Source organism: Hippichthys cyanospilos, chromosome 3 (assembly GCF_059441005.1).
Source record: "Hippichthys cyanospilos isolate Australia breed blue-spotted pipefish chromosome 3, RoL_Hcya_1.0, whole genome shotgun sequence".
In the NCBI taxonomy this organism is placed as follows: Eukaryota; Metazoa; Chordata; class Actinopteri; order Syngnathiformes; family Syngnathidae; genus Hippichthys; species Hippichthys cyanospilos.
The window spans coordinates 15,980,191-16,001,749 of NC_142371.1; the positions used below are offsets into that span (position 1 = coordinate 15,980,191).

At 64.6% G+C, this 21,559-nt stretch overlaps 5 protein-coding genes and 1 long non-coding RNA gene across 13 annotated transcripts; 2 read left to right on the forward strand and 4 right to left on the reverse strand.

Moving 5' to 3' along the window:
- Positions 1-145: 145 nt before the first annotated feature.
- Positions 146-7,570, reverse strand: myo1eb (myosin IEb). The gene is made up of 27 exons (XM_088412042.1): positions 6,692-7,570; positions 5,913-6,050; positions 5,757-5,846; positions 5,449-5,543; positions 5,295-5,382; positions 5,122-5,211; positions 4,923-5,054; positions 4,680-4,814; positions 4,468-4,600; positions 4,196-4,392; positions 4,042-4,122; positions 3,885-3,971; positions 3,712-3,798; positions 3,365-3,532; positions 3,208-3,293; positions 3,058-3,139; positions 2,781-2,986; positions 2,578-2,722; positions 2,386-2,500; positions 2,151-2,320; positions 1,940-2,085; positions 1,671-1,817; positions 1,442-1,599; positions 1,299-1,373; positions 1,042-1,219; positions 628-803; positions 146-482 (listed from the first exon to the last, which is right to left on the reverse strand). The coding sequence occupies exons 1-27, from the start codon at positions 6,692-6,694 to the stop codon at positions 406-408; spliced, it is 3,285 nt and encodes a 1,094-aa protein (XP_088268168.1). The 5' UTR covers positions 6,695-7,570; the 3' UTR covers positions 146-405.
- LOC148425885 (uncharacterized) lies at positions 3,312-4,886 on the forward strand. The gene is made up of 3 exons (XR_015865257.1): positions 3,312-3,729; positions 3,814-3,900; positions 3,977-4,886. It is a non-coding gene; the product is annotated as an uncharacterized LOC148425885 (long non-coding RNA).
- On the forward strand, positions 5,610-8,750 carry LOC148425886 (uncharacterized). Of its 2 annotated transcripts, XM_088412115.1 has the most exons (7): positions 5,610-6,246; positions 6,472-6,760; positions 6,842-7,137; positions 7,266-7,388; positions 7,458-7,571; positions 7,887-7,921; positions 7,987-8,750. In XM_088412115.1, the coding sequence occupies exons 2-7, from the start codon at positions 6,693-6,695 to the stop codon at positions 8,056-8,058; spliced, it is 708 nt and encodes a 235-aa protein (XP_088268241.1). In that variant the 5' UTR covers positions 5,610-6,246; positions 6,472-6,692; the 3' UTR covers positions 8,059-8,750. The 2 variants fall into 2 exon arrangements, with proteins under 2 accessions (XP_088268241.1, XP_088268242.1); XM_088412116.1 differs by lacking the exon at positions 7,266-7,388.
- Positions 7,696-10,534, reverse strand: LOC148425887 (uncharacterized). Of its 3 annotated transcripts, none has more exons than XM_088412101.1 (5): positions 10,433-10,516; positions 10,026-10,091; positions 9,321-9,399; positions 8,977-9,109; positions 7,696-8,519 (listed from the first exon to the last, which is right to left on the reverse strand). In XM_088412101.1, exons 2-5 carry the CDS (start codon positions 10,085-10,087, stop codon positions 8,248-8,250), a joined length of 546 nt encoding a protein of 181 aa, XP_088268227.1. In that variant the 5' UTR covers positions 10,088-10,091; positions 10,433-10,516; the 3' UTR covers positions 7,696-8,247. The 3 variants fall into 3 exon arrangements, with proteins under 3 accessions (XP_088268227.1, XP_088268226.1, XP_088268224.1); XM_088412100.1 differs by lacking the exon at positions 10,433-10,516 and adding an exon at positions 10,195-10,237; XM_088412098.1 differs by having other exon boundaries at positions 10,026-10,534.
- Positions 9,713-16,317, reverse strand: pi4kb (phosphatidylinositol 4-kinase, catalytic, beta). Of its 5 annotated transcripts, XM_088412068.1 has the most exons (13): positions 16,173-16,317; positions 14,464-14,959; positions 14,083-14,391; positions 13,739-13,780; positions 12,658-12,885; positions 12,352-12,579; positions 12,166-12,272; positions 12,002-12,106; positions 11,813-11,936; positions 11,469-11,734; positions 11,273-11,405; positions 11,063-11,183; positions 9,713-11,002 (listed from the first exon to the last, which is right to left on the reverse strand). In XM_088412068.1, the coding sequence occupies exons 2-13, from the start codon at positions 14,929-14,931 to the stop codon at positions 10,821-10,823; spliced, it is 2,313 nt and encodes a 770-aa protein (XP_088268194.1). In that variant the 5' UTR covers positions 14,932-14,959; positions 16,173-16,317; the 3' UTR covers positions 9,713-10,820. The 5 variants fall into 5 exon arrangements, with proteins under 5 accessions (XP_088268194.1, XP_088268195.1, XP_088268191.1 ...); XM_088412069.1 differs by lacking the exon at positions 13,739-13,780; XM_088412065.1 differs by having other exon boundaries at positions 9,713-11,183.
- Positions 16,318-18,071: 1,754 nt separating this feature from the next.
- Positions 18,072-21,512, reverse strand: selenbp1 (selenium binding protein 1). Its single transcript, XM_088412091.1, has 12 exons — positions 21,405-21,512; positions 20,680-20,733; positions 20,505-20,617; positions 20,050-20,235; positions 19,866-19,986; positions 19,616-19,798; positions 19,176-19,357; positions 19,013-19,091; positions 18,822-18,943; positions 18,660-18,752; positions 18,437-18,555; positions 18,072-18,351 (listed from the first exon to the last, which is right to left on the reverse strand). Exons 1-12 carry the CDS (start codon positions 21,406-21,408, stop codon positions 18,189-18,191), a joined length of 1,419 nt encoding a protein of 472 aa, XP_088268217.1. The 5' UTR covers positions 21,409-21,512; the 3' UTR covers positions 18,072-18,188.
- Between the last annotated feature and the right edge of the window lie 47 nt (positions 21,513-21,559).

Here is a 21,559-nt window from a genome sequence, read left to right on the forward strand (position 1 = left end):
TTTTTTGAAAGCGTCTTTTTTCTCGGTGTTTTTTTGTTTTGTTTTCAAATGTCATTAGTCAAATGAGGAGAACTTGACCCGGGTGTTTCGGGAGCTTCGTTGGCAACAGGTGCTCCGCTCAGGAGACACAGAGAACAAAAGCGCGTATCCCAACTTGTTCATTTATTGAATGCGAGTGACTTAGAGGATTTGTGTGTGACTTTCAGTCGTCCGAACTCAATTGACGTGAGCGCTCTCGTGGCGGCCGTCGCGCCGACTCCCTTCTGCGGTTTCCGCGTCAACGGCGCGTCGCCGCCCGCCCGCATCTCGGCCGGCCGGCCGCGCGGTGACCCGCGACCCCTTCGGTCTGCAAAAATACCCGGATGCGTATTCGGACAGTAAAAGAATGGGCGGCGAGCTCAACATCTAGATCTTCTCCACGTAGTTTCCGGGGAACATGCCCTCTCGGCCGCGAAGGCGTCCGAACCACCAGCCCGACGGATCTAGACGACAACCGTCAGAGCGTCACGAGGGCCGGCCGGAAGAGGAGAAAACGGGCCCGGCGGCGGCAGAAAAGGAGACGCTGGCTTGACCCGGCGAGGGCGAGAAGAGGGCGAGAAGAGGACGGCGAGGCCACACCGGCGCTACCTTCGGTGAGAATCTCGATGACGTCGTCCGTGTTGAAGCTGAGTTCGTCCGTGTCCTGGGCGTCATAAGCGTAGAGGGCGCGGCACTGCGGGGAGCGAGGCTTGGGCTTGGGCGCCGGTTTTGGCCGACCGGCCCCGGGGACCGGCTTCACCTCCTTGGACCGCCGACGCTGCAGCCTGCCGGCAAACGCGGGTCAGCGGCGCGGAGCCGATGCGGCCGCGGCGCCCGGTCCGCTTCGGCGCCTCTCTCCGGTCCCGGCTCCGAAATCCCACTCCGGCTAGGGGGGCGTGCGCTCGCTCGCCCGCCCGCCCGCCCGCCCGCCCGCCCGCCCGCTCGCCCGCCCGCCCGCCCGGGTCCGTGCGCTTTTTTTGAGCGGGGAGCCAAACGCGCGGGAACGGGGACCGGCATTCTCACCCGGCAGCGCCCTGCTCCGGGACGTTCATGAAGCCCATGTCCACACGCTCGTCTTGCCGATGGAGGCTACGGTTCTGGAGTCGGGGCAGACTGGGCTGCTCCATGCTGGACTGCTGCCTCAGCAGCGAGCCTCTGGAGGCGCCGGCCCGCCGGGTCCCCGCGCCCCCGTCGGCAGGACCTGAGGGACTCAACGGGGAAAATGGGCCCGGCGTCGAGAACCGTCACCGGCGGGCGGGCGGGACACTCGACTCCGCTACCTGGGCGGCTCTGGCCGGCGGGCGCCGTCCGACCGTCCCGGCAGAGGCTCTTGCGGTTGTCCCTTCTCGTGGGTCCTGAGCACAGACGGGAAGTCGGGAGGCGGCTCCACGGGTGGCGCGCGCCAGCCCCGTTTGGCCCTTACGCGAGTTTTTGGGCAGGCCCGGTCCGACGGAGACGTGCAGGACCTTCCCGCCGGGTTTGAGGACCGCCTCGTCCCCCTGACCCAGCTGGAACTGGATCTGTCTGGAACCCGAGGAGCCAAACGGACCCCAGCCTCCCTTCTTCACCTTGAACTCCAGCCTGAGAGCGCGACGACGAGAGAGATGTCGGGCGCGAGGCGACGGCGGGCGCCGTGCGTTTTGGCCACTAACAGGTTGTTGAACTTGAGCTGGAGATGATTCTGAGTGTTCTCGTGATAACGTTTGGCGAGCAGACTGAGGAATTCGGTCTTGAACACGCTCTGGAGAACACTGTCGTACTCTTGCTGGTGGACGATGAAGATGTCGTCCTGCAGGGTGCTGGCCCCACGCACGCAAACGCACGCACGCACGCACGCACGCACACACACGCGAACTCACTCGCGGAACCCCGAGTCGGGGCCGCTTCCGCCGAGGGCAAACCCTCCTGCCGGGACTCGTACCTCAAGGAGACGGACTGGATATCGGCGAGTTCCATCTTCCTTTTGAGAACCTCCCGGATCTGACCTTTATCCGGACCCTGTTTCACTTTCTCCCGGCCGATCAGGTACAAGAACTTGGGGGTGAGGATGAGGTCGCGCTTGACCGTCTGCTCAAAGGAACAGAAGGCTCAAGCGGGGCCAAACGGGTTTCCTGGGCGGGCGCGGCCCTCACCCTGAACCTGCGGTCGAACTTGAGCACCACGTCGGCAAAGTCGATCCTCTCCCTGCGGCCGACGAATTGCCGGATCTCCGGGTGGACGTCGGTGCCGATGTAGTCGCCCACGAAGTTGCGGTTCAAGCTGTTCTTGCGCCGTTCCTTCTTGTTGAGCAGGATGTCGGAGGCTGGAAGAAGAGCGGCGAAGGAGAACGGGAGCCTGCCGCCCCGGCCGCCGGGCGCCGGGCCTCACCTTCCTCCCTCATCTTCACGTACTTGCGGACGGCGATGTGCTTGCGCCACGCCTTTTGGATGACCCTGGCGTAACCGTTGTACTTCCTCTCCCTCATCTCCTCCAGCAGGAAGAGCTGCGGCAGACGCGGCCTTTACCTTTGGGGGCTCCGGAGTCGGAACCGCCGCCGCCGCCGCCGCCGCGCCCTCGTACCGACTCGGGAGCTTTGACGAAGACTTTGCTCTTGCCCAGCTGGAACTGGTCCTGGTCCATGTTGACCGAGTCGAGGAGGTGCAGGACGCCCTGGCGCCGGTCGCCTCGCCAGGCGGGCCACGTCTCTTTGGTCAGGATGGCGTACCTGCGCGGCCGGGCGGTTAGAGGCGGCGGGACGCCCGTCTCCGCCGTTGCGCGCCGACCTCTGCAGGAACTTGTCGAAAACGCGGCGGTACGCGTATCCCGCTCGCCGGACCCGGATGTTCTCGCGGAGGCCCAGGTACTCCACTTGGTGGCGTACTCTGTTCTCCTCCCAGTCCCGCGGACGTTTGGTTTCGTTGGGTTTGATGCAGCGGATGTAGTGAGGCGTGCACCTCATCAGCGTCTGGACCAGGGTGTTGGCTTGTTTCTAGGCGCGGGGGGAGATGGCGGTGAGCGGGCGGCGAGCGGGCGGGCGGGCGGGGGCGGGCCGAGGCTCACCTTGATCTTGCTGCTGGCCGTGCTCGGACGACCTCTCTTCTCCGCCTCCAGGTTCTCGGGAAAGAGCGCCCGGATGAAGGGGCTGCGGCGAGACGGGCAGCTGGGTTAGCGCCCGGCCGCCCCGTCGCCCCGCCGCTCGGCGCCCCCTACAATTCGCTGCCCTGCATCAGCTCGATGATGTCGTTGAACAGCACGTCTCGGTTCCTCTCGCAGAAGCCGCCGACGTCGTACGACACCTAGACCGCGCGCGCGGCTCGTCAGACGGGACGCGGCGAGGCTGGCGCGCATGGGCGGGCGGGCGGGGCACCTTTCCGGCGTAGTGGTGGACGACGAATCCTTTGTTCCAGCTGCTGAAGTGGTCGTGCGAGCCCACCTGACCTTGGAGTTTCTGCAGCAGGGTCTGGTCGGCCCCGTCGCCCTTGGCGTGCATGGTCGCGCACACGTCGTCCAACACGCTCATGATGCCGGGGGGATTCTGCGAAGGAGCGCGCGGAAGCCTTCAGGCGGGTCCGGACCGAAGCCGCCGGCCTCGTGCCCGTTGAAGGCATTCCTTTCAAAAGGTTCCCCGGCTTTGCGATCTGGTCTCGATTCCGAAATCCGCCCGGCGCGGAAGCGGGAATTCGACGGCGTGCACCTCTCCGTCGGACAACTCACCAGTTTGGACTCGATGAGGTCACACACCACTTTGTTGTTGAAATAGTCGATGGGCGTCCATCTGATCCCCTCCTGAACGTACTCCTCCTACACGCAAGGCAGGCAGACGCGCGCGCATGTAGCGGCGACGGCCAGAGCGGCGCTTGCGGGAGAGGGCGGCCGCGCCCAAACACCTGCTCCGCCTTCAAGGTAAGCTGGATGAAAATCTGCTGCAGCTTTTCGTTGACAAAGTTGATGCAGAACTGTTCAAAGCCGTTTTGCTAAGGTGGCGAAAGGGCGGCGGGATTAGCAAGGAGCGCGCGGGCACGACTGCGCGCCGGCACGCCCAACCTGGAAGATCTCAAAGCCGTAGATGTCCAGCACGCCGATGTTGAAGTCCTCCTGATCTTTCTGCATGGCCCTGTTGACACACTGTCAGGAAGAGGCCGCGCCGTCAGGGCTGAGGCGGAAGGCCCGGGACACGCCCGCGCGCGCGCGCACTGACGTCCACCAGGAAGTCAAAGAGGCGGCTGTAGAGGGCTTTGGCCAGGGCGTCGCGGGTGAAGCAGGCCTGCTCCGTGTTGAGGGTGACCGCGATGGACTCGCTCTTCCCGCCCCACTTGCTGTCCATGGTCCTGCTGGTCAGCTTGCTGCGCAGGGCCTCCTGGGGGATCCCCAGCAGGAAGGACGGGAAGGCCAGGACTGGAGCGGGCGCAGGGCGTCAAAGGGGGCGGCCCTGGCCCTAACCCTAACCCTAACCCCCCCCCCGCAACCTACAGTCGGAACTCTCCACCGCCGCAAAGTTGTTCTCCTCGCGGAAGTTGATGTTGCCCAAGTGGAGGATGCCCGCCACCAGCTGAACCACCGAATCCTGGTCCTCCAAGGACAGGCCCACCACCGACATGGCTCCCTGGTGGGAAAAAGAGGGCGCGGGCGGATGCAGAGACCCAAACGGAGACGCCGGCGCGGCCACAAAGCCGCCCACGGACCAAGGTGTCGGCGAAGTCCTTCTTGTCGTTGACGTCTTCCACCGTGAAGGTGCCGGACTGATTGAGGTAGTTGTAGTAGTCGGGGGTGGTGACCCCGAGGTTTTCCCTCTGCTCGCCGCTCGCCCCCTCCAGCAGCTGAGGGCGGATTGCGGGCCGTCGCAAGGCGTTAGGGCCGCAGGTGGCGAGCCCCGGCGCCGCTGGCTACGCCTGCTGGCTACGCCTGCTGGCTACGCCTGCTGGCACCTGGTAGTAGATGTGGAAGTTCCTCTCCCCCGGATTCTGGGACACCACTCGGCTCTTCTCCAACAGGAAGTTGGAGATCTTTCCTCCGTCGGGAGCGCCTCCGCGGCCGAACTGGATCTCAAAGTACTTGCCCTGTCGAGCGGGGGGAGTTTGGGCGTCACGCCCGTCGCGGCGGGCGCGCGCGCGCGCCGGAACTCACGAAGCGGCTGGAATTATTGTTCCGGACCGTCTTGGCGTTCCCGAAGGCCTCCAGCAGGGGGTTGGACTGCAGGATGATGTCCTTCACGTGCTGCTCGCGCACGCACACACACGCCGAGTTGCGCGACAGCGCCCGGGCCCCGTCTCGCCCCCGGCCCCGCCCCCTCCACTCACCTGCACCTTGTCGCCGCCGCCCGACACCTTGGACACGTAGCTCATGATGTACTTGGCCGCCACCGTCTTCCCGGCGCCGCTCTCGCCGCTGCGGACCGCGAAGGGGTCAGCCGGGTAGCCTTCCTACCTTGAGGCGCTCTTAAGTCTCGCCCACCTGATGATGACGCACTGGTTCTCGCTGTCAATCATCATGTTGCGGTATACGTCATCGGCCAGCGCGTAGACGTGAGGCGGGTTCTCGTATTGAGCCTGCGACACGAGACGTCGTCAGGCGAGGCGAGGGGGGGGGGGGCAAAATTTGGCGCCCGCCGGCCGCCAGTATATTTTCGTTTGACTCCACTGAGTCCAGCGAGGCGCCGTCGACAAGGGCCGAACGCCGCAAATCGCAAACGCTACGCGCGGCGGCTTGAGCCCCATCCCACGTTTTGCCGAACGCGAGCGCGTGTACTGCGCGTGCGGTACCGCTCCCTGGTAGAGGTCCACTTCTCTGTCGGTGAAATACGGAAGCTGTTTGAAAGGGTTGACGGAGATCAGAACCGGTCCGATGTAGGTCTGGCAAAAAGGCGTCAAGGGCCACTGAGCGAGCGAGCGCCCGCGCGCAGCGCGCGCCACGGATACGAAGATGTAGTCGTCCATGTATCTCTTTTTGAGGTTCTCGGTGATGGCGTCCTCGTTGATTTTGGACAGGAGCACCATGTCGTCCACGCCGCTCACCTTCACGTCCTGAGCCAGCCAATGATAGCGCTCCTTGCTACCCTGCGTGGGCGGGGCAAGCACATCACTTCAGCAGCGCGCACAACTCCGGCGCGAGGCCAAGACATCCCGCTGCCTTTGGACACCTCTGAGGACGGATGAAAGGCTGAGGGCGGGAAAAGAAGAAAGACAGACAAACACAAGCACTTTGCAGCTTGGCTTCCACCTCCGGCTCGAAGTGGACGGAACGTCACACAAGGTGAGCCGCAGGCGTGTCTTCTCCTCAGTTTCCTGCATTCCAAAGTCCTGTCGGCTCATGTTTGTGGACACAAAACTACACGGTTTGCACGCTCAGCCTTGCGCGTGCGCGCGTGCGCGGTTTGGCTCCTTTCTCCGCGCGCGTGTCACAGCATTGACGCCAAGAGCTTGTATGCAGAAACGTAGCTTTGTGCTGATCTACGGCTTTGTTTTCTTCACCGTTTAGCTCATTCCACTTGCCGACCTTGCGAAGCGACGAGCCGAGCAGAGAGCACAATCGGCAACGACAAAGAAGCGAAGGAAGAAGTACGGCGAAAGAGGGCCTCGGGACCCAGAGTTGGACCGGACCCGCCGGAGCCGGTACAAAGACCAGACCGCGGCCGCGAGCGGTACAACGAGCGGAAAGAGGACAAGGGCGCGTCGCCGAGACGAGACGGCGGCCTCACCATGTCTGCCGCCGAACCTCCTCGGAAGCCGCAAATCGATCCCGATCAACGGGGCGCGCCGGAGTCCGCGTGAGTCCGCCGCGCTGGCTGCGCGCACATTTGGGGCGAAGAGTCGCACTGCGCGTCGGGGCAAGTCAAGTCTCCGCGCAGGTGTGTGGGCAGGTACGGCCGCGCCTCCCTGCTTCCGCCGACTCGACCGCCCCCTACTGCCGGAACGCGACGCGACAAGTCCCGAGTGAAGGCTTCACTCACGGGGGGCGGGGGCACGTGTTCCGGGTTCCTTGGCCGTCCCTGGAACGGAAAGGACCGGGGGCGTAAACGGGAGGGGTTGCGCTGGAGGAAGTCGGGAAATCTCCTCCGGTCGGCGCGCTCGCCGCCACCGCTCGTTTGGCTTTCGTCGGACCAACGCGCGAGGACAACGCACGGACGCGCGCGTTCAAATCCCGGTTTGTGTTTTCAAGCGACCTCATGCAAGTTGCCCGCATGGTCTCTTCTGACGCGACAGACAACTTTTCCCGCTGGCCGACGGCGCGCCAAGTCGACCTAACCCCACCGCGCGCGCGTGCTCGTGGAGGAATGCGGCGTCGCTTGGTACAGGTCGGGATTTGCCCGTTGACGCCAATCGTGCGCTCGATGGCTGCGCCGCGCTTCTTGCCGGGACTCCTGCTCTGCGCGATGGCGACGTGGCCCCGCTCGGGTAGGCCGGGGCGGGCTCGGTCCCCCGGGGTCGGGCCGCTCTTTACCGACCGTCCGTCCTTCCCGGCAGCTGCGGCGGCGGGAGGGGGCCGAGACCGGAACCGGCGGGAGGACGACCGCCTCGCCACCCCCGCGCCCGACTACTACGACTACACGGCCACCTTTGACTACGACGACGACTACTGTAAGAATAGTGCGCTTTACTTTTTACAACAAACCAAAAAAAATCGGACTGCGCTCCTTTTTACCTCCCTCGCTTGTGCAACAAACGCCAAAAAATCTGACTGAGGTGCTTTTACCTCCCTCACTCGACCAAAAAAAACTTTATTTTTGCTTCCGGAACTCAAAACACACAAAGTAAATAGTCGGCGGACGCCGGCGGACGCCGGTCGAGCACAAATTCCAAAGGGGGGAGGGAGAAAGCGCCGTCGAGCTAAACGGACGCGAGCGACGGCCGCGTCTTAACGATTGGCCGCTCCCTTTGTGTCTTTGCGCGCAGCCGCGGCGACGCCTTGGCCCGGGCCCAGGAGCGAGGTGAGCGCGGGTCAGAGGGCGGCGACCGCCAAAGGGGCGCGCGCGTGACCTTTTGACTCCTCCAGGCTTGGCGGGCGGGACCCGGTCCGGCGCTCCCGCTGACGCTGACGCTGGCCGTCGCTCGGCTGGGGACGTGAGCAAAATAAAAGGGCCGGCCTTTCTCTTTCCCGCGCGGCCAACCCGATCGGCGGCCGCTCCCGGACTTCCAAACAAACAAACAAAACCCAGGCCTTTTCTTCCCGCTCCGAACGTCAAGGGTAACCGGGGAGCCGGGCGACGGGCCGGGACGCCGGGCCGGGACGCCGGGCGACCGCCGCCGGCCGAGGCTAAGGCGCGGAGGGGGGAGGGCCCGGCCGCCCGGCGCGCGCCATGTACTCGTCCAGGTCGGCGTCCAGTCGCTTTTTGGACTTGGCCATGTAGGCGTCCAGCTGCGCGTCCAGGCGCCGCTTGGATCTGGCCATGTAGCCGTCCAGCTGCGCGTCCAGCTCCCGTTTGCCCGGCGCCTCGGGGGCCCTCCCCCTCGGGCGGACGTCCGACGGCGGGGCCTTCCGGATGCGCCCCGCGGGGCGGCGGCGCCCGGCCGGCCCGCCTCTCCCCCCTGCGGAGGGAAAGACGAGTTTCATCCGCGGGGGAGAAATCCGGGAGGCGCGCGCGCACGTCGCCGCCGTTCGAGAAGGTGCCGGGAAAAAAAAAGGCCGGGTGGAAATTTTTCAACAAGTCAAGGCTTTTGCGACGAGCTCGTTTCCCGTTTCTGCCGCCGCTTTCAAATCTCGCCAGCCGTGCGATCCCACGCCACGCATGTACGCAATAAAAAAGATTCCCACTACGACTTGAAGCTTGTTTCTCTTAGGGGGGTTTGTAACCCTTCTGCCGAGGTTTGAATTTGGGAGGCGGTTTTGTTGTTTTCCCGGCTCGCTTCCGGATTGGAATTGGACTTCTAAACGGACCCCCCCCATCCAAAAAAATCAGCACTTCATCCCAATCAAGAAATTCCAGTCAACTTTCACACGGCGACGCCGGGGGTGGAGTGGGGTGGGGTGGGCCAAATCACTCACTTGCTCTCCTAAGGGCGGCGGCGCGGCACCCGGCTCTCCATCCGTACTTGTTCCGGAAGGTCCAGAAACCGACCCGTCGCCGGCCCAGTCGGGTCCACACGCTGGCTCGTCCCGGGACCGGCGAGAAGCACGCCTGCAAGAAGCCACACCGACATCGTCGCCGGCCGGCCGCCCGCCATTGGCCGCTTCCCCACTTTGCGCCTCGCCCGGATGTCGGGAGAATTTCTCGCAAAGGCGGAACGGGCCCTCGTCGCGCGCTAAGCCCGCAGCTCGGCTCGCCTTTTCGATCGGACGCGGCTTCGGCAAAGCGGCCCAGGAAGAAAAACGGGAGGCCGGGAGCTCACCCGCGGACGGACCGAAGACGAGGACGGCACCAGTAGGAAGAACGACTCGGGAAGGGTCGCCGCCGGGGGCCGGGAGAAGCTGGATCCAAAAGTCAACCGTGAGAAACAAGCATCGTCATTGCAAAAGTCACATCACGAAAAGTGCGGCGGTGACCCCCCCCCCAGATTTTAATGCGGCTGCGAGCGCCAGGTGACCCCCCCCCGCATCGCGGCGTCCCGCTTGTTCCAAAAGTCCGGCAACTGAAACTCAAACCGACGCTTCGAGCCACATTTATTAGAACGCCCCGTGTTAAAAGGGCAATACTTGCCAACGGTTTCAAAATTTCCCCCAGTTGAAATCAAGATTATATTTCAAGCAGAATTCTAGTTAGAAAAAGTCGACAGGAGGCCAGTTGAAATCAAGTTTGCGCCTTAGGCATTATTTATTAGAAGAGGCCCGCAGGTCAGTGTTCGGAGTAGTTTCAAAAGTATAAACTAAATGAAATACTAGCTCAATCATTCAACAATGTCAATCAATACTCGACCCGGAGAAGAAACGGATAAATCATCATTCACGCACTTGAATGTGAGCGCTGGGGGGGGGGCAATCATTTGTTCACAACTCAGACAGAAAAACTGCGACTGATTGGTTCAAAGAGCAAACGGTGCGAAGACGCGGAGTTGGACCAAAGGTGGGCTAGCCCAGAGCAATTTCAAACTCCTCACCGCTGATGAAGGGAAAGCGAGGACGAAGCTTTCAGGCGAACCCAAGCCGGCGTTCGTCCCATCGTCCTCGAGAAAAACAAGACGACAAAAAGACGGACACGTTTCGTGGGGTCGGGGCGAGCGAAAGCGGCGACGTCGAGCGAAGCGGCGACGTCGAGCGGTCGCCTACCCGTGTCGGTGGCCCGCCAGCGCGAGCGCGAGCGCGAGCGCGATCCCGAGCGAGAGCGCGATCCCGAGCGCGAGCGCGAGCGCGGGCGCAGGCGCGGGCGCAGGCCCGGAAGCCGGCTGGCTCGAGTCCGAGAGGGCCGGAGGCTAAAGGCTAAAGCTAATGGCGCCAGTTCCGACGTTAGCGTAAAGCTAGCGTTAGCCGCGCAAAGCCGTCGTCGAAGCGAGCCGGCGAGACTTACTTTCAATTCAAACAGGGCGCGAGTCGCGCGGCAAACGCTCGGCGTCCGACCGACTCGACCGGGACAGAAGCTTCCAGCCGAGCTCGCGAAAGCCGTTCTCATTAAGTTCACCTGCGCACTGGGAGGGGCAAGGCGCCGCCCGAGCGTTGCGCTTTGAGGATGCGCGTCTCGTGTCGCGAGCAGAAAGAGTTTTTCCGCACTCGGATGACGAGTCCGTCATTCGATAATCACCGTTGCGGGCGACGGTTGGGGGCGCGATTGACACGCGGGACGAAAACAAATAGGAAGGAAAAGGCGTCGGGAACGTTCCATCGGCCGCTCTCAAGGGAACGGCGAGCGGCCGCCTCGCCGAACAAAATCCCCGGGAAGAAGAAGGGGGACGCGAGGGTCACATGATGCCGTTGGTGATGTACTGGAAGCCGTCGTAGAGTTTGGTGGTGAGCGAGCGCATGGAGCCCACCACCATCTGCTCCACCAGAAGCTGCAGCTGCTCCTCGGTCAGGCTCATGTGGAAGCGCTCCTTCAGGCCTCGCATGGTGCCCGAGCCGTGGAAGCAGGGCAGCTGCGACCCTGCGGGGCGGGCGCGCACGTCAGCGGCGGGGCGCGGCAGCGGCGGGGCGCGGGCCTCACCTTGTTGCATGATCTCCACGATCTGCAGCACGCGCTCCATGTGCTTGCGGGCGGCGATCAGGCCCTGGAGCATCAGCATTTTGTAGTAGTTGAACATGTCGCCGTCGGGACCGCCCATCACCTGGCGCGCGCGCGCGCGCGCGCGTGCGTGATGAGGGCGCGGCCTCGGAGGGCGCGCGGGCGGGCGGGCGGGCGGGAGGGAGGCGAGACCTCGACAAACTCGGCGGTGAGTTTGAAGGCGGACGTCTCGAAGCCCAGGTTCTTGGGCGAGCTGGACAGGATGAAGCCGAAGTCGATGTGGATGATGTGGCCGCGCGCGTCCAGCAGGATGTTGCCGTTGTGTCTGAGGGGACGCCGCCTTTTAGACGGGCGGCGCTCGGCGGGGAGGGGGCCGATCGGGACCCACCTGTCCTTGACCTGCAGCAGGTAGCAGACCAGGCTGTAGCCGGCGCAGCTCTGCACAAAGTTCCTCTGCGCCGACAGGAAGGCCTCGGTGGTGGGCGCCCCGTGCTCCTGCAGGAAGTAGTCCAGCAGCGACAGCTGGCTGTGCTTCTTCACCTGATGCAGCGACACGGCGTTGACCACCGGCTCGATCATGCCGCTGTCCGACGACAGCACCAGGATCTTGTAGGGCTTGATCCACAGCGGCACGCGCTCCGCCTCCCAGATGGACTGGCCGGAAAAGGGCGGGGCGGGGCTAAGCGGCCGTCGTCCCGTCGGCGGCGCCCGCCCGCCGGGACGGCCGCCTACCTTCAGCTGCCGCAGCACCTGGAAGGCCAGCAGCTCCTGCCGGAGGTCGTCGCCGCACTTGACGATGACCGACAGCAGGCGCCACGTGGGCATGTGGCCGTACGGGGAACCCTCGCGGATCCTCCTGAACGAGCGCGGCTCGGTCGTTAGCGCCCGCGCCGGCCGGCGGGCGCGGTCGCCGAGGCCTACCGGACTTTCTCCTCCCAGGGCTCCTTGAGGGCCACGGCCGAAGGGTCCTCGGGGTCGCGCTTGAAGGCGGTGGGGGTCTGCGCCAGCTGCTCCGACAGGCGGCGCCTGCGCGCCGCAAGGCGTTGAGGGTCGCCGTCCGGGAAGACGGGAAGCCGAAGACCGACCTGATGTCCCCGGCGGCGATGAAGACGGGCTCTTTGCTCTCCAGGCTGCCGACGCTGTCCACCGAGAACTGGCTGATGTTGTCGCAGCTGGCGTGAACCTCCGGGAGCTGGCGGAAAAGGGTCGGGCCGGCGGTCAGGGAGAGGGACGGACGGACGGACGGACGGTCGGCGGGGGGTGGGGCGTACCTCCACCTGCAGCTCGCCGATATCGTCCACCGACCAGGCCTCGTCGTCGTTGTCGTAGTTGGGCACGGTGGAGAAGCTGCCGGCGCGCTGCTCGGCGCTCATGCCGCAGTCGGGCAGGTGCTCCACCGAGCGCGTGCTCCTGATGCGGTTCTCGGGGATCCGGGCCGGCACGGCCGACGTCTCGAAGTCGTCCACCTCCAGGACCTCCACGTAGATGAGGTAGGGCGCCTGCGAGGGGAGGGGGCGCACGGGACAGATGCCGAGGCGGCCGGCGCCCGCCCCCCCCGCCGCCCGGCGCCCACCCACCTTGTCCTTGGAGTTGAGCACCACGGCCTGCGTGTGCGGCACGCGCACCACGTGGTGCTCGAAGGCGGCGGTGGGGAGCCAGACGCGGGCCGGCAGCTTGTGGTTGAGCAGCGACAGCTCCGACACCAGCCGCTGCGTCTTCTGCTCCTTGGTGGGCAGCGTGGCCAGGCGCTTGCCGATGCCCATCAGGGACTTGATGAAGTCGCGCTGCGGCGCCAGGCGCACCGGCTGAGCCGGCGAGAGAGGGCGGCGGCCGTGAGTCTTGCCGTTTCTTTCCGCGTCTCGGCTCGTCGAATCGGATTCCCCGAGCGCGCGCGTCAAAGGTGCCTTTCGCGACTGCGCTGCAAGACGTTTCTTTTACCGCCCGCGGCCGAGAAGGAAGCCGTTTGCCGATGGCGAGCGATACGTCAATCGAGCGCTGGAGGAAATCCCTTGCGCCCCCTCCTCGCGGGATCATTAAAGCCGCCGAGCGAAGTGCGGATATTTTTTTCAACGTTTCTCACAGCGGCTACCCAAAAACGAGGCCTTGTCCACATGCGAGCGGCTTATTCAAATCCGCAGTCTCCCCCTCGTCGTCTGTTTAGAGGAGCTGCGTCCACACGAAACCGCATAGTGCGCTTCCGGATTCGTGTACGTGTAAGTGGCCAAATTCCGTCCGATCGGAAACTTCCGCCTCTGACGTCACCCGTGTCTTCGTCTTCGGCGGGGAAAGGAGAAAAAAAAAAAGACGCAAATGTCCGTTTGAGCTGGTTACACGCGACCACAAAAGCAGAGGCTAGGGCAGATCTCGGCCGGAGGTTTTGAAACGTTCGGTTTGGATGGAAAAAAAAAAAAGAAGCGCCCGGCAAATCGGGCAAAAGAAACATTTAGTGCCCCGCAAGAACCCCGGCTACGTGTGGACAAGGCCTGAGGCCCGCGGGCGAACGCGGCGCCGGCGCGCGGCCTGAGGGAAGTCTACGGCCTGGCCCCTTCAAAACCCTCCCCCATCCGGGGTTGCAAAAGCGAGCGGCGGCCCAAAGCGGAAGCCAAAGGTCATCCCGATTAGCGGCGTCCCCCCCAGCGCGGCGTGCACAAAACTTACGGCGGCGCAGACAAGGTCAGCAAAGTCCGTGCCGGAACTTTCCTGAGGGTCAGAGGCCAAAGGTCAGAGCGGGTCGTCGGCCGAGTCGCGCCGCGGGGCCGAGTCGCGACGCGGGGCCGGCCGCGCGAACTCCGCGCTTTGACCCGGGGGCTTTGACCCGGGGGACTCGCGCAAGACCTTCCAAAGGAGGCGGCGTCTCCACAACGGGAGCGTGGGACATCAGCCGGCTCCCTTCCCCCCCTCCCCCGTAAGTCCGGCGGTACGGCGCGCGGTCGCTCGCCCGCTCGCTCGGTCGCTCGCTCGCCCGCTCGCTCGCTCGGGGGGAAAGCGGGGGCGGGGCTCACCTCGTCAAGGGCGCTCTCCACTTTGGGATTGCTGGCCGTCCTCTTGAGGTTGCTGCTGAGGCTGGCGGCCACGGCGGCGTCCGACTTGGAGCGCTGGTGCGTGCGCTTGGACGGCGAGAGGGCGGGCGGCGCCGGAGGGTCCCGGCGGGCCCGGGCGGCGGCCGGCTTCAGCTGGTCCGACAGGATGAGCTTGCGCAGCTTGGCGCCTCGGGAGTGGCGCTGCGTGGAGATGTGCATGTCGGACGAGTACGCCGCCAGCAGCCAGGCGCACTGCAGGCTGAAGGAGACGCTCTGCCTGCAGCGGTGCACCTGAGGGCGAGAGGGGGCGCTCAGGCCGCCGGCCCGCCGTCGGCGCGCGCGCGCCCGCCCGCGCCCACCCACCACGTAAGGCTTGATGGCGTCGCCCACGTGCTCGTCCATGTGCACGTACATGTTGAGGAGCTGCGGCAGGAAGAAGTCCACCTGCTCGCGCGGGAAGCTGAAGAGGCGGTTGCCGATGTAGGCCTGCACGCCGGGCTCCTTGGAGTTGTGCAGGTAGGAGATGGCCATGGACACGTCGAAGAGCTTGGACTCAAACAGGCGCAGGAGCCACGACTGCTTGGACGGGTTGGGGCGCTGGCGGCGCCGGGCCGCGTCGCCGTCCCGCTCGGCCGCCGCCGGGCCGTCCCCGTCGCGCCTCAGCTTCAGCTTGTGCAGGACTTCGCGACAGGCCCTCTCCGCCGCCGCCGCGTCTATCAGGGGCCCCTCGCCCGCCGTCGCCTCGCCCGCCCCCTCGCTGATGACGCCCAGCGGCGAGCCGCCGTCGTGCTCCGGGGCGGCGGGGGGGATCCCCGCCTTTTGTTCTTCCATCGGGAGCGGCGGGAGGGGGGCTTCGCCACTGCGCGCGCAACCACACCTTCCGTTAGCCGTCCCGTCGTCCGCGCGCGCCCCTCGCTTTCGTGCCGAGATTGCTCAAAGGGTCCCTTCTTTCGGCGGGACGTCGGCCGCCCGAAAGGTCGGGCGCAAACATTCTTGCCCCGTCGCGGGGTGTGGGCACACTGCCTTTTAAACCGTCGTTTTTCACGATGGCGTTCGTTCGGAAGACCGTCGGACTCTTGGCTCTTGGCGGCCGCGACAAAAGCCGATTTCAAACTGGAAAAACACCCAAAAAAAAAGGCGGAAAGAACGCGGTCCGCTTTGCCGATTTCCCCCGAGCGACGCGTGGGCGTTTGAAGGCCTTTCTTGCCATCAATTCCTCCAGCCCCTCCTCGCTGCCTTTCCTCCTTCAAGCGGCGCCGACTCGGCCTTAACCTTACGGGGAAGCCGCGATATTTACCGCCGACGCTGATGGGATTTCGCGACGGGGTTGGATTTTGGGTGGCGTGCGATGTGGCTGAGGAAGGCTGCAGCTCCCCGTTGCGTTTTTCCTGTGGGATTTAGCGCTTGTCAAATGAGGTCGGCGGGGCCACGTTGTGCGGAGCGAGCGGCGAGTCGCTGCAATTTTAGGGGGACGCCTCGGGGAGCGAGCCGAGTCGGCGGGTCCAACCGTCCGATGACGTAGCCCGATGTTCCGAAAAGCTGCCACCTGGGCAAGGTGTGCGCGCGTGCCGTTAGCACGGCGAGCTAGCCGAGCTAGCCGAGCCGAGCCGAGAGGAGACGAGACGAGACATCAAAGTGAACAGGAGCGCGCATTGTCGAGGACGGAGCGGGAGCCGGAGCCAGAGCCAGAGCCAGAGCCAACGCCAACGCCAACGCCAAAGCCTCTCCTCTCGACCGGACGGGAACGCACCTCGGCGGACTAGCGGCTAACATCGGCGCGTTAGCAGCCGTCATTCGGCGGCTTCGCGTGAACGCGGGCTCGGAGCTAACAGTCGCCGGGCAGTAGATTAGCCCGAGCGCGCGTGCGTGCGTGCGTGCGTGCGGGCTCTGCCGGGCTCTGCCGCCTGCGTCCGCCCGGAGGCTTTTCGGCTCGCTCGGCGTTAGCTCCGTTTTAGCATCGGCCAACTGTTGCTACGTAAGGCGAGTAAACGCCCGCACTTAGCTCGCTCGCGTAAAAGCTCGGCTCGCGTCCGCCGAGCTGCGCGACGCGTTTCCGGACGCCTGGCTCGTACCTTGTCGAACTTCGGCGGCGGTCAATCGCGTCGTCGAGTCAACTTTGGCGCTCCATTGATGCTCGATTGACTGGCCGCAGCCGCGGAGGACGATGGCCGTCGGCCGCTAGGGGGAGACACTCGGCGATTTTCCCCGGCCTCGCCGCGCCGCCCTCTCTGTGTCGCGCGCCTACCCCGCCGCCATCTTGGTGTGGGCAGCGACCAAAAAAGTCTGCGTTGAGCGGAGCTTCTCAAAGGGTTTCAAAACAAAATCAATCAAATACGTTCGCTCTCCGAGCTTTTCAAAACGCGCGGGCCGGCCGCGTGCCCCGCGATTGGCTGGCAACCCGGTCAGCTGGGATAGGCGCCGGCGAGCCCGCGACCCGCGCGAGGAGAAGTGGCTCTAAAGAGCGAACGGGTGGATTCGTTCAGGGATGACTTAAGGATTCCTTGAACGTTTCGTTGATTGTGTGCCGGCCATTTTTACACCCTCCTTTTGCTAAACGTGTAAGCACCCAGGATTGGATTGGATGTCTGACTGTAGAAAAATAAATAAAAGGAACCCTCAGCCCGGATTAGAGAGCATTTTTCAAGCTGCCGCTGTGCCACGAAGACGTCTAGCCTGGAAAACAACACCAAAACGCTCCTTTTTGCAAGCATCTTTACTCCTGTTAGGTGAGCGGCACAAATGGCGGATGGATGAAAAAAGACGTCTCTCTTCCGTCCCTGGAGTCCGTTGGCTCCTGAGACCCGCTTCCAAACTCAAACGACACGCTTTGAAACTAAGATGCGCGCGACATCCTAATGTTTGACGGCACCGACGTTGGCACTGGAGGACCCAGAGACGCTCGGCGAAAAAAAAGGACAATTCGCAGTCAAAGGTCTTTTGCGGCACAACGAATGGGCTGCCAGGTGCAGATCAAATCCTGTCATAAAAGTACTCCTATCGTGTAAAAAAAAAAAAATCTGGAGGTGAAATGGCAAAGTCAAAACCGTTTGTATTTGAAGGAATAGGAGCTGAGGCGTCATCTTCACCGTTGATTGCAGTGGAGCTTTGACCCTGCGTTTGGTCGGAGTGAATCAACGTAGACTTGGACTTTGGAAGTTCAAGGTTTGTTGCAGAGAAGGACTTGAAACGCAGACTTGACATTTTCAGTCGGAAGAAAAAGCAAAAACGCCCAAGGGGACCTTGAAAACCATGGCAACCTCGCTTTTGGGGGCGAGACCCCAACGAGCCGCTCCGCTTCGACTCGTTCCGTTCTCGTCACGCCTCCAAGACCGGATCGCACAGGCGCTTCGGTCTGCTCCGTTCCGCTTTGCCGTGTGTTCTGCCCGCAACGTGAAGGCCTTTCGGGTTTTCTTCACCTGTTTTCGTCCGCGTCAATCGGTTTCGCGTCGCGATGCAAAACTTTTTACTTGTCTGCTCTTTGCCCGGCGTCGCCGTACTTTGCCGGCGATTCTCCCGCGCGCCGCTAGAGGGAGCCCGCGCGGCACTCTCGGCGAAATCGATCATCGACGTGACGTCGGCTCGAAGGCGCATACGTTCGCCTCGGCCCCGTGTCTGGTGGGAGGCGCTTAGCGAGTGAGCGGCCGGCGTCAGCGGGAACGGCGCCGTAGCTATTTCATCGGACCCCGTTGCGCATTTTGTAGCCCCGGCCTATCCGGGTCGGAGCAGGGCTTGCGTACGGCTCGCTCCTCGCTGGTCGCGGGCCGCAGAAAGCCCCGACCTTAAAAGCGACTTCCTGCGGAGGGCCGAGCGACAAAGTCAGACAAAAATATATGGCGCCTTTAAATCCGTGACAGCGGAGACGCCTTTCTTGGTCGCCGCGACCTCCAATTGAAAAGCCCGACGCCGCCGCGGCCAAAGCCGCGGCCCGCCTCGCCCCGGTCGCCATTTGCCAAAAGACCCCCTCGACAGGCTTTCGCAGCAAATGGCTTTATTGCTCAAAGTAGCGTCGCGACCGCCGCCGTTCGAAAAAGGCGTCGACGACCCTCGAGCCGCAAGCGCGGGACGCGGAGCGGAGGCGTCCGGCGTCGTCACAGCCAGATGTCGGACGTGCAGTCCCCCCCGGGGTACCTCAGCTCGTGAGCCAGCGCCGGGCCGCCGGGCTCCTTGCCGAAGTCCACCAGGAAGTTCTCGTCCAGGGTCAGACCCCCCTCGACGGAGTTCACGTCGATCCGCATCATGACCGAGCCCTCCCTGCGCGGCGCACAAACCGCGTTGGCGCCGGCGTGGCCCCCCCCCCCCGCCCCGCCCCCAAAAAACAGACGGAAGGGACACTAACCGGACCATTTCGGGGTAGAACTGTTTGTCCCAGCCGCTGTAGAGCGAGGTGGTTACATACAGCCTCCGACCGTCCAAACTCAACTGCAACATCTGAGGACCGCCGTGGACCCGCTTGCCCTGGACACGCACGCGGGCGTGAGCGGCTCGACGCGGACAGGCGGCCGGACTGGGTCGAGCCGGGTGCCCGCACGCGCTCTCGCCCGGCGCCGCGTCCGAGAGACCTGAATGAAGCGGGGGCGGGGCTGCGGCCGCCTCTCGGGGTCGTCCAGGACTCGGACCGGTCCGTCGGCGGTGACGGCTCCTCCCAAGTAAACCTGCGGAAGGACCGACGTTCAAAGGCCCCGGCTGGAGCGTCCGGGAGCCGGCCCCCGCGCCCGCCCCACCTGGCCCACCAGCCGAGGGTTCCTGGTGTCGCTGATGTCGTACTGCCTGATGTCGCCGTGCAGCCAGTTGCTGAAGTACAGGAAGCGGTCGTCCAAGGAGATCAGGATGTCTGTGATCAGGGCTGCGAGCGGATGGACGCGCAACGGTTGGAGGGGCGCGGGAGTGGGGGCAACGGCCAGAGACCGCAGACCTGGCATGTCCGGTAGCATCCATCCTTGGACTTTCTTACTGGGGACGCAGATGACCTTCTCTGCAGCCCACTCGCCCGTCTGAAGCGCAAGCGTGCAACAGAGGACACGAATAGCGTCCCGGCGCAGGGCGTGGCGCGCGGGGGGACCTAGGCCCGGGCTCACCGGCGCTCGGTAGAAGCGGAACACGTTGCCTTTGAGGGCGCAGCCCACGAAACCCTCGGCGGCGTCGGGGTCATGGAGGAAGCGGATCTCCAGAGGAATGGCGCCCTCTTCCCCCAGCTCCAGGGTCTGCACCCTCTTGTGGGTGCTCCAGTCCCACACGTGGAGGGAAGAGCCGTAATGGCCTGGAACGACAGAGGTCGTTTCCCGGGCGCCCGCTCCGCGTCCCGATCCCCGCGCCCCGATCCCCGCGCCCCGATCCCCGCGTCCCGATCCCCGCGCCCCGATCCCCGCGCCCCGATCCCCGCGTCCCGATCCCCGCGCCGAGCTCCGCCTCCGCCCGGGAACGCCCCTTTTGGCCCCGCGAAAGTTTCCGTCTCCGAGGCGGGGCGAAAGTTTCCGTCTCCGAGGGAAAAGCGAGGGGCGGTTGACTTGGTCCTCACCCGCCGCAACATGAGCTGGGTTAAAGCCATCCGCCAGCGCTTTGGGGGCCCCCCACTCGCTGCTGATCATCACGTTGTGGCGGGGCTGGTACCAGAAGTCGTAGCCGAAGGGGGCCGCCTCGCCGGGAAGCTCCCAGTTGCCGACCACCTCGAAGGTCTCGCCGTCCAGTAGCGCGAAGCCGCCTGCCAGGAAACGGCGGAGAGGGTGAGTCGCCGAGCGCGCCCTCCATCGGGGGTGCGGCCCCATCACCTTTGCCGCCCCCGGACGGGTCTCCCATGCAACTGATCATGATCTGGCCGCTCCCCAGGCAGTGGGTGGTGTGGGGGTTGGCCAGGCCGCACTTCCAGTAGAGGTCCACGGGCTCCACCGTCTGCCGGGACGACGGGGACGCGCGTCAACGCGACGGGGGCGCGCGGAGGTCGGGGCGCCCGACCTTGTGGAGTCGGGGTTTTCTGGGCTCGGTGCCGACGTCCACCACGTAGATCCGCGAGGAGATGAGAGAGGGCAGGATGAGGCGGTCGCGTTTTTTGGAGGCGTCGCCGAAGCAGCTGCTGCACGCGTTCCAGCCGCTGTGGTGGAGCTCGTCGTTGACGTTGGGCACGGCCAGCCGGTGGACCACCTGCGAGAGCGAGTTGGGCGCGGGCCAGTTTAGCGCCGCCGCTTTGGGAATCGGCCCGATCGAGGGGGGGGGCGATGGCGTTCGAGCTCGAAGGGGGGGGCTCGTCCAATGAGAACTGGCGGCGCGCCGGCGGCGGCCGCGATCAGATATTTCCATTGGCGAGGAGCCCGTCGGAAAGCCTCCCAATTGGTTGAATTTCGCCCGGACGAAGTCACAGCGACGACACCCGAGACCGGCGAAGGGCCGACGGGCCGGGACGGACGCCTCACCTGGCAGTAGGAGGGAGATTCGGGGTCCACGTCCACGGTGGCCAAGTAGTCCGCCCGGCGGACGGACGTGTTGCGGTAGATGCACGGAACGTACACGATGGTCTCGCGGGCGCCTTTCAAAACACACGCCAGCACAAACGCGGTACACGCGGGCCGCGCAGGCGCACGCGCTCACCCTTCATGGCGTCCAGCGGGCTCCGGTATCCCGGTCCACATCCCGAGCAGTTGGCTGCGCACAACAAGGGCCGAGGTCACCGGACGGGAAGCGGCGGCGATGCGCCGACCCTTGACCACGGAATCGAATAAACCGGATAAACGGGCGGCGCGGCCGCCGTCCGGCTCCTTTGGCTCCTCGGCTCATCTCCGAGAAACCGGAACGACCCGATCGGTCCGGCCTTCGCCGGAGCGGCCCGGCGTTGCGCAAGTTTGGGATAAACATTAGCGATTTGGAGCCAACTTTGTTGGACTTTGGCTGGGAGCAAGAGGAGGGGCCCGCATGCCTCCAAACGCTGCTTCCCGCCCTCTCTGCACCCCTCCCCCGCCCTTTGTATTTTTTTGCGACTCGACGGGCAAGAAGGGACTCGCCTGAACGCGGGTTCGTCTGAGGACTCGAGGCTGTTGACGAGCGAGTCTAGCGGCGGCGCTCGCCGCGTCCAAACGTGGGCGGACTGCGCTCGGCCCGTTTGGGCCGCGACTCGAGGCCGGCCTCGCGCCGCTCGCTCGGCGGGCCCTTTTAAAGCTCATGCGCGACAACAATAAAAGGTGGCGCACGATGACAAATAGGAAATCGGCAAAAGTTTGCACGCGCTCCCTTGCGACGCTATGACACACTCATGCAAGACCGCGCAGGCGGCAGCGGCGGCCCCAAGAGGCGCTTGCTTTTGCAGCAGGTCCACTCACCCATGTCCGCTGCGGCAGGCTCGCGAGGAGGAGAGGTGCGCAGCCTCGCTCGCGCGCGCACTTTTGTGGCCCCGCTTCGCCAATGGCGCAAAGGGGGCGGACCTACCACCCATTTGGACAGCGGCGGCGGGCGGAGCTTCTATCGCCACAGAGGT